The sequence below is a fragment of the Eulemur rufifrons genome, chromosome 28, assembly GCF_041146395.1.
Source record: "Eulemur rufifrons isolate Redbay chromosome 28, OSU_ERuf_1, whole genome shotgun sequence".
NCBI classification, from domain to species: domain Eukaryota; kingdom Metazoa; phylum Chordata; class Mammalia; order Primates; family Lemuridae; genus Eulemur; species Eulemur rufifrons.
The window spans coordinates 21,158,816-21,173,919 of NC_091010.1; the positions used below are offsets into that span (position 1 = coordinate 21,158,816).

Here is a 15,104-nt window from a genome sequence, read left to right on the forward strand (position 1 = left end):
TAATCATCAGAGAAATGCAAATTAAAACCACTATGGGATACCACCTTACCCCTGCCAGAATGGCCATTACTAAAAAGTCAAGAACCATAGATGCTGGCCTTTTTTTTTTTTTTTTTTTTTTTTTTTTTTTAAGATGGGGTCTCACTCTGTCACCCAAGCTGGAGTGCAGTGGCACAATCATAGCTCTCTGTAACCTTGACCTCCTGGGCTTAGGCGATCCTCTTTGCCTCAGCCTTTCAAGTAGCTGGGACTATAGGCACTTGCCACCATATCTGGCTAATTTTTTTTTTTTTTTTTTTTTTTGAGAGAGAGATAGAGAGAGAGATTATAAGGAATTGGTTTATGTGATTTTGGAAGCTAACAAGTCCCACAATCTGAAAGGTGAGTTGGTAAGCTGGAGACTCAGGAGAGCTGATTGTATAAATTCCAATCCAAAGACCAGCAGGCTTGAGGCACAGAAAAAGCTAACATTTCAGTTCTAGTCTGAAGGCAGGAAAAAGCTGGTATCCCAGCTCAAACTTATTATTTTTCTTCTAGTGATAGTTATGTAAGTTGTCCTTTGGAAGGGTGATCAACCACCCAATTTGCCTGGGGCTGTCCCAGTTTTAGTATTGAAAGTCCTGTGTCCCAGGAACTTTTTAAGTCCAGAGCAAACTGAACAGTTCCTATACAAAGTTAGGGGGTCATTCACATACATGGCCCTGAAAATAAGACAGGTGGGAGTGTTAACTGATTACAAGGCTTTAGTAAGTAATTTGGAAATCTCTATAGGAGCCTCAAAAAATGGCTGGGCATGGTGGCTCATGCCTGTAATCCCAGCACTTTGGAAAGCTGAGGAGGGAGGATCACTTGAGGCCAGGAGTTTGAGATCAACCTGGGCAACATAGAACCCTGCCTCTAGAAGATATTTTCGGGGGGATGGGGAGGCATGGGCAATATATATAACCTGAACTTTTCTACCCCCATAATGAGCTGAAAAAAAAAATTTTCAAGGAATGGCACCCAAAAAAAAAATTAGCTGGATGTGGTGGTACATGCCTGCAATCCTACCTACTTGGGAGGCTGAGGCAGGAGGATCACTTGAAACCCAGAAATTTGAGGTTATAGTGAACTATGATGATGCCACTGCACTCTAGCCCGAGCAAAACAGAGTGAGACTCTGTCTCAAAAAAAGAAAAAAAAGCCTCAAAAAACCCATATCCGAACATTCCTGTATCTAGAAATTTGGCCTACAAAAATAACCTGGAATGAAGAGAAAGTTTTGTATAGTAAAGTACATAGTGCAAAATCCACAAAATACGAGGATACATCAAACAGCTCATGGAAAATTCATATTATGAAAAAACCATGCATGATGGATTTCAAAAGTTTTTTGTACCAAAATAAACTCATACTAACTTGTAATAACATGTCTGAACAGTATCTAGAGTTTGAGGCACTAAGAAGTATAAGAGATCAGTTTGAAAAGAGTCCCTATCAGAGCAACATGAATTCCACTAAAATTTAAGCAAGAACAAACATTAAATTTGTGGTAAAGCTTGAGTGAAAGAACAGTGAAATCATTGATGCCTTACAAAAAGTTTTGGGGGACAATGCTCCCCCAAAATCAGCAGTTCTAAGCTCATTTTAAAAAGGGATGACATGGCCAGGTGCTGCATGGCTCACACCTATAACCCTAGCACTCTGGAAGGCCAAGGCGGGAGGATTATCTAAGGCCAGGAGTTCGAGACCAGCCTGAGAAAGAGCGGGACCTCGTCTCTACAAAAAAACTAGAAAAATTAGCTGGACGTGGTGGTGGTATGCTCCTATAGTTCTAGCTACTCAGGAGGCAGGAGGATCACTGGAGCCTAGGAGTTAGAGGTTGCAGTGAGCTATGATGATACTACTGCACTCCAGCCTGGGCAACAGAGTGAGAACCTGTCTCTAAAAAACAAAACAAAATAAATAAAAAAGAAGGGATGAGGCATTGTTGAAGAGGAAGCCCATAGCACCAGACCATCCACATCAATTTTTGAGGAAAAAATTAATCCTCTTTGTGCCTGAAATGAAAAGAACCAATGATTAACAGTAGAACCTATAGTCAATACCACAGACACCTCAATTGGTTCAGCTTACACAATTCTGACAGAAAAATTAAAGTTGAGCAAACTTGACACCCAGTGGGTACCAAAACTGTTGTGCCCAGAGCAGCTGTAGACAAACGCAGAGCTTTCAACAAGTGGGATCAAGATCCTGAAGCATTTCTTGAAGAACTGTAGTAGGAGATGAAACATGGCTTTACCAGTGTAATCCCAAGGACAAAGCACAATCAAAGCAATGGCTACCATGAGTTGGAAGTGGTCCAGTCAAAGCAAAAGTCATGGCAACAGGTTTTGGGGATGCTCAAGCATTTTGCTTGTAGACTTTCTGGAGGGCCAAAGAACAGTAACATCTGCTTATTATGAGAGTGTTTTGAGAAAGTTAGTCAAAGCTTTAGCAGAAAAATTCCCAGGAAAGCTTCACCAGAGAGTCCTTCCCTACCCTGGCAATGCTCTTGCTTATTCCGCTCATCAAACAAGGGCAATTTTGTTACAGTTTTGATGGGAAATCATTAGGCATCCACTTTTCAGTTCTGATTTGGCTCCTCTTTCTAACTCCATTTCCTAATCTTAATAAATCTGTAAAGGGCACCCATTTTTCTTCAGTTAATAAGTAAAAAAGACTGTATTGGCATGGTTAAATTCCCAGGATCTTCAGTTCTTTAGGGATGGACTAAATGGCTGTTATCATCACTTACAAAATTGTCTTGACCTTGATAGAGCTTATGTTGAGAAATAAAGTTTATATTTTTTATCTTTATCTTTTAATTCTATTATTCCATGAACTTTTTAAAGTCCCTTTGCATATGCATAAAAACAATCTCCATAGAAACATACCAAAAATTGGCCATTTTAAATGTCTTACATATTGTCTATCATAAATATACATTTACTAATATAAATTATATTTAATGTATTATATATAATATGTAAATTATAAACACACAAATCTTTTTTTTTTTTTTTTGGAGACAGAGTCTTGCTCTGTTGCCCGGGCAAGAGTGCCATGGTGTCAGCCTAGCTCACAGCAACATCAAACTCCTGGGCTCAAGCAATCCTTTTGCCTCAGCCTCTCGAGTAGCTGGGACTACAGGCATGTGCCACCAGGCCCGGCCACAAAAATCTTTATATAAAACAAAATTTATAAAACAGAAATAAACTTTATTTTTCAAGCTTAAAATAAATCTCAGCCATTAGCAGAGCAATGCTTTGAATGAAATCTTAGCAGGTGAGGAAGAGATGGCCATATGAGTGTAGACATGTTTGAATCTACATAAAATCTGGCAGTAGGGCTGTACCTCTCCAAGCGATGGAACTTGCAGACCAACCATGTAGTTCTGCAGGGTCCCTACTGGAACAAAGGATTCAGGCACAGAGTAGGCAGCCTCCAATGTGACCTTCAGTAGATTGCCCCCTGACATCTGGGCTGCGGTCAGTAAGGGCTCTGCTGCAAATACCTTCACTTCAAGACTGCACTGCTGTAAAAGAACAAAGTTACGTAGCATTTTGAAGATTGCCAAAGTCCCTCCTTGTTTTGAATTACCTCATTTGAATCTCATACCACTGTTTAAGATAAGAAGACGAAGCTTAATTATTTCCATAAAGAAGGTTGAAATAACTTTCTCTAGGTCCCATGAGTTGGAGATCGAGCCAAAAAGAAAACCTTATCCCTAAACTAGAACACTTCCCATTGTACCATACTGAAGTAAAGTGTGTACACAAATATATATAGAAGAGTAATTGGAAGATTCTATATTGAAATGTCAATAGTGGTTGTACATGAATAAGTGAGATTAGGTGCTTTTATTGTCTATATTTTGTGATTATTTTTGTAATTTAAATGTAATGCTTTGTAATAAGAAAATATTTTTCAAATATATCTGTATATATTCGCATAAATAGGTATAGACATGTATAACTGATATTTTCACACAGGATACAATACAAAGGAGGTGTAAAACGTGTATTGTAGACCAAGGTGGGAGAATCACTTGAGGCCAGGAATTCAAAACCAGCTTGGGCAACATAGTGAGACCCTGCCTCTACAAAAAAAAAAAAAAAAAAAAATTAGTCAGGTGTAGCGGCACACACCGGTAGTCCTAGCTACTCAGGAGGCTGAGGCAGGAGGATGGCTTGAAATAAATGTACTGGGCTGGACGCAGTGGCTCACGCCTATAATTCCAACACTTTGGGAGGCTGAGGCAGGAGGATTGCTTGAGCCCAGGAGTTCAAGATTGCAGCGAACTAAGATCAGGCCACTGTACTCCAGCCTATGCAACAGAGTGAGACCCTATCTCAAAAATAAATAAATAAATAAAGTAATATGAAATGTGTGTTGATTGCTAATTATATGCTAGGCACTTTACTACAGCACTGGGGATATAAAGATGAAGGAGGCATGGTCCCTTTCATCACGGAATTCATGTTACAGTCGCATGATTTATAATAAATGCTATAATAGAGACCTGTACAAAATGCTGCAGTCAAGGAGGAAGTGAATAATTAATTATTAGGCTGGGAAGAAGGAAGAGATGGTGACATCTGAGTTCGCTTTTACAGGATGAATAGAAATTTACAACCTGGATAAGCAGAGCAAGGAAAGAGAAAATAACTGTGGATAAAAAGAACAGTTTATGTAAAAGTGGACTAAAACAGTATAGCATATTCAGTTCAGGTACAAGTAAGTAGTTCAGGATTCTAGAACATAAAGTACAAGAAGAGAAGTGCTGGGAAATGAGGTTGGAGCAGGAGGCTCTCATTATAAAGGATGTTATATGCCTGCTAAGAAATCTGGACCTTAATGTGTAAGCAGTAGGTGAAACCATGAACCACACTACTAAGTAGAGGAAGAGGTATGATCAAATTCACTTTTAAGTCACTGTACAAGTTGTGGGAAGGCTGAACTGGAGGGAGACAAGGGTAGGTACAAGGATACTTGTAACAATCCAGGTGAGCGAGGATGAGGCAAGAAAGAATAGGAATGAAGCTAAGAAGGGTTTACAGACTCTTAGAGGAAAGAAAAGGCTGGATTTGGTGAAAGGAGGATTTGGGGATTAGAGGTAGCTAGGGTGGGAGCAAGCAGTCATGGATGTAATTTTGGTTCTATGGTCTGTGCTTTCATGGATGAGTGATGCTACTAGTCAAAATAACAAAGATATGAGCAAGAGTAGGTTTTGGGGAAGATACTGAGTTCAGTTTTGGAATGTTGAGTTTTAGGTGCCTATAGGATATCATTATAGAGAAATCTAGAAGGTGCTTGTAAAGTCTGACAATCTGGGATTCAGGAGAAGGGTCTGGGCTGGAATTGTTGAGTAAGTCTTCAACCACAGGCAGGCTACCATGCTGGAAAGTACAGTAAGTGCTTTAATATACTATTTGATCTATCAGGACATAGATCAAGAGGCATTTGCATTAAGCATTCCCTACATCTACCCTTGGGCAAAGTAACTGATACCTGCTCTGTGCCCATGCACCGCACTCCATCATTTAATCACACTGAGTTATAATCCATGATATGTTGATTGTAGGCTTTTCAAAGGTAGGACTCTGCCTAATTCATCTTTGTTTCTCAGAATCTAACACTATGTGTACTGTGAAAAGAAGGTGCGTAATGAATCAGACTCAACTGAACTGAACCTTCATAACAGCAAGACTTGTTAGATTGAATGGCAGGCTGAAATGTTCAGATTACCTTAGCACCTGATCGAGGAGTTTCTAAAGGTGAGCCCTGCACAGGATGCAATGGGACTGTTGTTTCAAATGAAGTCTCTCCTGCAAAAAGAAGGCCAAGTTGAGGCAAAGAAGAGGTTAGGTTAGAACTTAACAGATTGGCCAGGCGCAGTGGCTCACACCTCTAATTCTACACACTGGGAGGCCAAGGCGGGCGGATCCTTTGAGCTCAGGAGTTTGAGACTAGCCTGAGCAAGAGCGAGACCCCGTCTCTACTAAAAAAAATAGAAAGAAATTAGCTGGACAACTAAAAATATTTATAGAAAAAATGAGTTGGGACTGGTGGCACATGCCTGTAGTCCCAGCTACTCGGGAGGCTGAGGTAGGAGGATCGCTTGAGCCCAGGAATTTGAGGTTGCTGTGAGCTAGGCTGATGCCACAGCACTTTAGCCTGGGCAACAGAGTGAGACTCTGTCACAAAAAAAAAAAAAAAAAAAGGAGAACAGATATAAATGAGGCAGAGATAAATGTTCTCATTTTTTCTCTCAAATCCCTCAAATTAATTGAGGCTCATTTTTTGTACTTCTCTGGAGCTAAATTTTATAAGCGTTGCTATTTCTCTTGGGAAAATCATATACCTAACCTGCTAATAAGGGAAGAAGGTCCACCACAGCTTGACCAAGAATTAAGGTCTTCTCCTCTTTTAGTTTCCTTTCTTTTGGTAAAACTTCAGTCATGGTTACTAGATAAATCAAAACAAAGAAAATGAGAACATTTCTAATTTATTCATCAGATAACCAAGGTACAACAAGCAAAGAAAGTATTATCAAAGATATTTAAGAAAAATGAACTTGAAACCAGAGAAGGCACCAACATCAGTAACTTCTGGTGGAAAATATTGGACCACTTCAGTGACTTCTGAACTTTTTGCCTGAAAGTTATAATAAGAAATGGATTTTACATCATAATCATATACATGCATATGTATAACAGTAACTGATATATGATTATATGATAACAAAGTTTCATGCAATAGTAATCCTCACTAGATCAAATCCTTAGCTATTTTCTATTCTATTTCATATAGAAATAACTTGTCATAATCCTCCTCAACTGATTTTAGGAATGACTAAAAAGTCATAATCTGAAGTTTGAAAAACATTGTTCTAGATCCTTCCATATTGCCTAACATAAGGCTTAGCAAACCTTGGAGTGATCCTCATAGCATGCAAAGTGTGTCCAAAGTTTTTCACTGTAGCATTACTCTGTTTGTGTGCTTAACACTTACTATGAAAATTTCAAATACACAAAAAAGAATAGAATAATGAATATCCATATAACCATCACCGAGATTTAATAATTAATGTGTTTCTGTATTTGCTTCATCATATATATTGTTGTTTGCTGAAATACTTTCATTATATTTGCTTTGTTCGCTGAATTTTAAAATAAATTACAGACGTCATGGTATTTTATCCCTAAATATCAAAGTATGCAAATCCAAAATATGACATTTTCCCATAAAACCATAATAACTTTATCACATCTAGCACGTATGTGACAATAGCATTAAATATATTAATAATTCCTTAATTCATTTAATGCCCAGTCTATATTTAACATTTCCCAATTATCCCCAAATTTATTTTGCAGCTGGTTTGTTCAAGCCAGGATCCACTCAAAGACCACATGTTGCATTTGGTTGTCTTGTTTCTTACATTTCTTTTCATTTGGAACAGTCCCTCCTTTCCACATATTTTTTCTCAATGACACTGATTTGTTGAAGACACCAGGACAGTAGAATGTTACATTTTCTGGATTTGCCTTTTTTCCCCCCATTCATGGTGCTTGTTTCTCAATCCCTATGTTTCCCATAAAAAGGTTCTCCTTGAGCATTTTAAGCAAAGATAATACATTTTGATAAGACCCTTGCCTCCACAGTATATTATCAAACTCTGTGATCTTTGTTTGAATTAGGATCTAAGTAAGGTCCACATATTGTAATGAGTAGATGTCTCTTTTACTCTATAGGTTCCCCCATCCATCTCTTTCGATATTTCCATTTTCATTTTTCTAAAAAATTATCCATTAATTGAAGTTTTCAAAAGTAATGAGAGAATATTCTTTTATAATTTTTAAAACTGTATCTGTAGTTATGGTCTATTTTCTTCCTAGCAATGTTTGCCACTTTTTCCCTCTTCTTCTTCTTCTCCTTCTCCTTCTCCTTGTTTTTTTTTTTTTTCTTTTTTGGCTCAATCATGCCAGAGTTTTGTCTATTTGTTAATATGTTAAAAAGATTGAATGGGGAAAAGTTGAAAGCATTCCGCCTTAAGAACTAGAACAAGACAAGTATGCTCACTGTCACCACTCCTATTCAACATAGTTCTGGAAGTCCTAGCCAGGGCAATCAGGCAAGAAAAGAATATTAAGGGTATCCAACTCAGGAAAGAGGAGGTCAAACTATCACTCTTCGCTGATGATATGATCTGGTATTTAGAAAAAATTCCACCAAGAGTCTCCTGGAATTAATAAATAAATTCTGCAGAGTCTCAGCATACAAAATCAATGTACATAAATCAGTAGCATTTCCATGTACTAATAACTGTCAAGCAGACAGTCAAATCAAGACTCAATACCATTCACAATAACTACAAAGAAAATAAAATATCTAGGAATATACTTAACCAAGGAGGTGAAAGATCTCTATAAGGAGAACTACACAACTCTGAGGAAAGAAATTACAGAGAATACAAATGGAAAAACATATCATACTCATGGATAGGTAGAATCAATGTTGTTAAAATATCTATACTACTCAAAGTAATTTACAAATTCAATGCAATCCCCATCAAGTTACCAAAGTCATACTTCACAGATCTAGAAAAAATAATTCTATGCTTCATTTGGAACCAGAGAAGAGCCCGAATAGCCAAAGCAATCTTAAGCAAAAAGAACAAATATGGAGGCATCTCATTATCAGACTTCGAACTATACCACAAGGTTATAGTAACAAAAACAGCATGGTATTGGTACAAAAATCAAGACATAGATCAATGGAACAGAAGAGAGAACCCATATATAAAACCATCTACCTATAACCAACTGACCTTTGACAAAGAAGACAACAACGTACACTGGGGAAAAGAAGCCCTATTCAATAAATGATGCTGGCAAAATTGGATAGCCACATGCAGAAGAATGAAACAGGACCCCTGTCTCTCACCACTCACAAAAATTAATTCAAGATGGATAAAAGACTTAGATCTAAGGCATGAAACCATAAGAATTCTATAGGAAAATGTAGGAAAAACTCTTTTAGGTAACAGCCTAGGCAAAGAATTTATGAAAAAGACCCCAATGCCAATCATGGCAACAACGAAAATTAATAAATGGGCTTTGTTTAAACTAAAAAACTTCTGCACAGCTAAGGAAACAATCAACAGAGAACCTACAGAATGGCAGAAAATATTCACAAGCTACATATCCGATAAGGGGCTAATAACCGGAATTTACAAAGAACTCAAGCAAATTAACAAGAAAAAAACAAACAACCCTATTATTTTTTTTTATTTCATCTTATTGTTATGGGGGATACAGAATTGCAAGTTACATACGTTGCCCATGTACCGCCTTTCCCCCCAAGTCAGAGCTCCAGGCGTGTCTGTTCCCCAGATAGTGTGCGTTGCACCCATCATGTAGGTATATATCCCTCCCTTCCCCACCCCCCCTTCCCGAGTCAGCACCTTCAAGCGTTACCATTCTCCAAATGGTGCGCAATGCACTCATTGGTAGGCATACACCCATCCCCTCCCCCACCCCCCACCTCAGTCTGATATCCGATTGGTGTCGTTTCCAGATGTGTATTTAGGTGATGATCAGGGACACCAATTTTCTGGTGAGTATATGTGATGCTTGTTTTTCCATTCTTGGGATACTTCACTTAATATAATGGGTTCCAACTCTCTCCAGGAGAACCATAGAGATGTCATATCTTCATTATTTCTTATAGCTGAGTAATATTCCATGGTATACATATACCACAGCTTACTAATCCAATCATGTATAGATGGGCATTTGGGTTGTTTCCACATCTTTGCTATTGTGAATTGTGCTGCTATAAACATTCGGGTACATGTGTCTTTGTTACAGAATGACCTTTGTTCCTTTGGGTAGATGCCCAATAATGGGATTGCTGGATCAAGTGGCAGGTCTACTTGAATCTGTTTAAGATACCTCCATAATGTTTTCCACAGGGGTTGCACTAGTTTGCAGTCCCACCAGCAGTGTATGAGTGTTCCTGTCTCTCCACATCCACGCCAACATGTGTTGTTTTGGGTTTTTTTGATAAAGGCCATTCTCACTGGGGTTAAGTGATATCTCATTGTAGTTTTGATTTGCATTTCTCTGATGATTAGGGATGAAAACAACCCTATTAAAAAGTGGGCAAAAGACATGAACAGAAGCTTCTCAAAGGAAAAAAGACAAATCACCAATAAACATATAAAAAATGCTCAATGTCACTAATTATTAGGGAAATGCAAATTAAAACCACAGTGAGATATCAACTTATCCCAGTTAGAATAGCATTTGTAAAAAGTCAAAAAAACAATAGATGTTGGTGTGGATGCAGAGAGAAAGTAATGCTTATACACTGTTGGTGGGACTGAAAATAGAACAACTCTTATGGAAAACAGTATGGAGATTCCTCAAAGAACTAAAAGTAGACCTACCATTTGATCCAGCAATCCCACTACTGGGTATTTACCCAAACGAAAAGAAGTCATTTTATCAAAAAGACACCTGCACTTGAATGTTTATTGCAGCACAATTCACAATTGCAAAGATGTGGAATCAACCCAAGTGCCCATCAGTTCATGAGTGGATTTAATAAAATGTGGTAAATGTACACCATGGAGTACTACTCAGCCATAAAAAAGGATGAATTAATACCTTTTGCAACAACCTGGATGGAACTGGAGGCCATTCTCCTGAGTGAAGTATCTCAAGAATGGAAAAACACATGTAATCACTATTAAATTGGAACTAACTAATGAGCACACATGTGCGCAGAGGGAAGTAAAACTCAGTGGAAAGCAACTGGGGGTGGGAGGGGAGGGGAGGGAAATAAACCAACCTAATGGGTACTATGAACAGTTTTTGGGTGATGAGCACACCTATAGCCAGGACTCAAGCACTACAAAAACAATCCATGTAACCTAAAGCATTTGTACCTCCTTAATATTTTAAAATAAAAAGCACAAAAGTTAAATGAAAGTTTTAAAAAAGCAGTTTTTTGTTTTGTTGATCCATCCTTCCTTCCTTCTTCCTTTCTTCCTTCTTTCTTTCCCTCCCTCCCTCCCTCCCTTCCTCTCTTTCTTTCTCTTACTCTCTCTCTCTTTCCTTCTTTCCTTTCTCTCTTTCTCTTCTCTTTCTCTCTTTATTTAGAGATGAGTATCTCACTATGCTACCCAGTCTGGCCTCAAACTCCTAGGCTCAAGCAATCCTCCTGCCTCAGGCTCCCAATACTACAGGCATGTGCCTGTTGATCCTTGTTGACCCTTTCTACTGCTTGTTTTCCACTTCATTAATTTTTGTTCTCATCTTAATTATAAGACACTTTCTTTGAGATACCCTGCTATTTTTCTAGCTTCTGAAATTGAATGTTTAACTCATCTGTTTTTAATCTTTTTATGTTTGTCAAGAGCATCAATTTATTAAAGATGAACCTTTAAAATAGACTATAATTAAACATTTTTGTAAATTAGCCAGGTGGCATATGCCTGTCTGTAGTCCCAGCTACTGGGGAGGCTAAAGTAGGAGGATCACTTGAGTTCAGGAGTTTGAGGTTGCAGTGAGTTATGATGATGCCACTGCACTCTAGCCTGGGCAACAGAGTGAGACCTTGTCTCAAAAAACAAACAAAACCCCACAGTTTTGTAACCATGTTTGGCATGTCTTCATTCTTTAATATACTTAGAGCTTCAAAAATGAGGTGGTCTGGGCCCTCTTTTACCATCCTAAAAGACTTATGCACTGTTAACAAAATCCTACTAACAAAGAGTAACATTTCTTTTATATAGCTTAATCTTTGATGAATTGAACAGAAGTTCTCTGCATTAAGTAGTCTATCTCAAGAAGAAACCAAGGAAAAGATGACAGACTCTATACTTCAGGGGGTACCCATAGTCTCCAGAAAGATTTTTTCCTGTTTTCACAGTTTGCAGGTTTCATGCAGAGGAGGGGTGGCTTTAGGTAGACTCATAAATGTGTGTACTTTCCTTCCCTCCTGAGCAGACAGTGATGCCCTTGCATTGTAGCACTGAGCACCCAAGTGGTGGTGGATTTCGTGATCTTTCCTACTCCTACCAAAGATGCTTTTTTCCCCTTTAAGAATCTATTTAATTTTTTAAATTAACCTTTTATTTTGAGATGATTATAGATTCATATGCAGTTATGAGAAATAATAGAGAGAGTTTTCTTGTACCCTAGTTTTCCCAATGGTAATGTTTTGCAGAACTACAGTAAAACCCAACCTCCTAGGTTTTGGAGTACTGCCCTCTCCCCACACACCACCACTACCACATATACACCAATAGCAGCTGTTCAAGATTTCCAGGGTTCAGTTCCTGCTTTGCTTCTGGGAACAAAGAGATTGCCCTTTCTTTCTCATGACCTCAATAACATGTTTAAAATAATGTTTCAGTTCTGCCTTTCCCATCCAACACTGTAGGGAAGAAGGCAATCAATACACTCCCCTCTTATTCCGGGTAACAGAAAATTAAATAACAAAAAAGGGAGAAGAAGAAGGAGGTAGTAAGAGAGTGTGAGTCAAACTGATGCTTCCATGGGTGACCAATTCCCAGACAGGACAGAGCTAGAAATCACTACTCTGGAGCAGTGTTTCCTAGGAGCCACCTGAGACTCTTGTTCCAAGGTGCAGCTTCCTAGGCTTCACCTCTGGCAATTGTGAATTTGGTAGCATGGAGTGGGACCCCAAAACTGGATCTCAGAGCCCCAAGTGACTCTTATAGAAAAAAAATCATGGGACTAGAATACTATAGAATCTAGAATATTGAATAAATTCCCAGGTCCTGCCTATCTGTGGATTCTGTGTTTAAGACTGTGGATTCTGTGTTTTTTCTGGCAGGTATCCTAGGAGATATGCTACTAAAAAATTACAAAAACAATCAGCTGGGTGGGGTGGTACATGTCTGTAGTCCCAGCTACTTGGGAGGCTGAGGCAGGAGGATCGCTTGAGCCCAGGAGTTTGAGGTTGCTGTGAGCTATGATGACGCCACTACACTCTAGCCTGGGCAAGAGAGTGAGACCCTGTCTGAAAATTAATAAATAAATAAATAAAAACAAAAATTAAAGAGTATAGATAAAACCAAAAAAAAGCCTTAGCCTAGTATGTAGGTGCAGGAACAAATTACGTTAGGGATAATACTGTGTATGTGGAAACTGTAAAGGTGTGGATAGAGAAACCATCCATTCATTTATTCAACAGACACGTTCTGAGCCCCAGTTATATCCCAGATATTTCTAGGCACTAAAAATTTTGAAATAAATAAAATACATTCCTGATTTCAAGAAGCCCCTTCTCTAGCAGAAGAGGCAAATGAATAACTGCTATAAAATAAGGTGATTATACAAAAGTAGAGATAAAGTTGCCAGACAAAATATAAGAGCCAGGTGCAGTGGCACACGACTATAATCCCAGCTATTGGGGAGGCTGAGGCAGGAGGGCTTGAGCCCAGCAGTTCAAGACTAGCTGGGCAACAAAAAGAGATCCCCTCAATCTCCCGAAATAAATATAAAAATACAGGAAGCCCAGTTAAATTTGAATTTCAAGGAAACAACAAATAAGTTTTTAGTATTCCTCAAATTTTATGTGTGGTTTTTTTTTGTTTGTTTTTGTTTTTTTCTAAATCTGGCAAGCCTAAATACAGGAAGAAAAAGAAAAAAAAAGCTCCCAACTCAGCTTAGGGGATAAAGGCTGCAAATCTCAGTTATATGTCAAAAGGTGTTTGGTACAAACTGATGAAAATTAGTAGGACATGGTGACTGCTGCCAGAAGCAGGCAGGACTCAAAAGTGCACTGCGTTGTTCCTAGAGTAAGGAGGTAAGGTGTGTTCAACTGTCCCAACAGCAGCCACTAAATACATCAGGATCTCCTCATAACATACTCACATAACTACCATTTTTAGAACCACAGGGACTTACAGAACACAGGTTTGCGAGCGAGGTCATCTAAAGTGATTCCTCCTTCAGGATTAAATTCAAAACTGCAAGTGAAGTTGTATTTTGCAGTTCCTTCTGGAGAAACAGTAATTTTTGCAGAGTCTCCCAGAACCACTTGATTGAATTCTGCACGAATAAAGGTAACTGGAGTATCTCCTTTAGAACCTTTCTGTTGGCAGAAACATATTACTTTATAATTTTACTCAAATAGAGAATTTTCCTACACATCTGGCAAACCACTTTACTTGGGGTAAATAGCATTTTCCAGTTTTTTCCTAACAAGCTACATCACAAATACAAAAGGGGTAGGTAGAAAATCATTAAACAAATCTAGTTGCAGCTAAACGCAACATTTCATTTAGATGCCATTATGTTGGAGTTTTGAAAAATAACATTTATTGTGTTTTACCTGATAATAAAAGTATATTGTGGAACATTTGAAAATCACATAAGAAAATAAATTACATGTAATTTTACTCTAACATGTAAGCACTATTAACATTTTAGAATATATTTTCTAGTGTTTTGCTGTGAGTATACGTACATGTCTGGTGCCCCCCCATATATATTTTTTATATATACATTTTAAAATAAAGTAGAGCTCATTCATTATATCCTCTTTTGGAATGAGCTGTTTTAACTTCATAATACTGAATATTTTGCTGCTTCAGAATTCTCCTAATTTTTAACAGTTCCATCATAATGTCGTTTTATTATTCAAATTCATCAAGTGAAATTAATCACAAGGGAAACTGGAAGAATTCAGATCCTTCTAGGAAAAAGGAAAAAAAAAACCAAACTATATGTGAACTGCTGTCTAGAAAAGCTAAAGCCACTTCTTTCACTCCTGTTAAATTTAGTATTCAAATTGCCAGGTATTTTGATACACAGTAATGTGACTTATTATTTATAGACTAACAATAAGGAACAATGAGGAGGAAAGCCACTGCTACGTAAAGCCAGGAGGTTTGGAGAACAGAATGATGCAAGCTCCCTTCCTCTTGCCGGTGCTTCCAAACTAGGGACTTTGTGGATTTCCAAAAATGACTTTACCAAATCATATCCATCTGTCACAGTGATCTGCACGAGTCTGCCCGTTGATGGCACCTGCTCCAT

The 15,104-nt window shown here is 38.1% G+C and overlaps 1 protein-coding gene across 2 annotated transcripts in view; it reads right to left on the reverse strand.

Moving 5' to 3' along the window:
• CFAP70 (cilia and flagella associated protein 70) overlaps positions 1-15,104 on the reverse strand; it is a 71,799-nt gene extending 56,695 nt beyond the window's left edge. Inside the window, exons 1-5 of one of the 2 annotated variants that reach the window (XM_069459883.1) lie at positions 15,042-15,104; positions 13,971-14,157; positions 6,391-6,489; positions 5,770-5,849; positions 3,377-3,556 (exon numbers count right to left, since the gene is read on the reverse strand). In XM_069459883.1, coding sequence (XP_069315984.1) covers positions 3,377-3,556; positions 5,770-5,849; positions 6,391-6,489; positions 13,971-14,157; positions 15,042-15,104 — 609 coding nt within the window. The remainder of the gene's footprint in view (positions 1-3,376; positions 3,557-5,769; positions 5,850-6,390; positions 6,490-13,970; positions 14,158-15,041) is intronic. The other variant, XM_069459884.1, reaches the window with a different exon arrangement.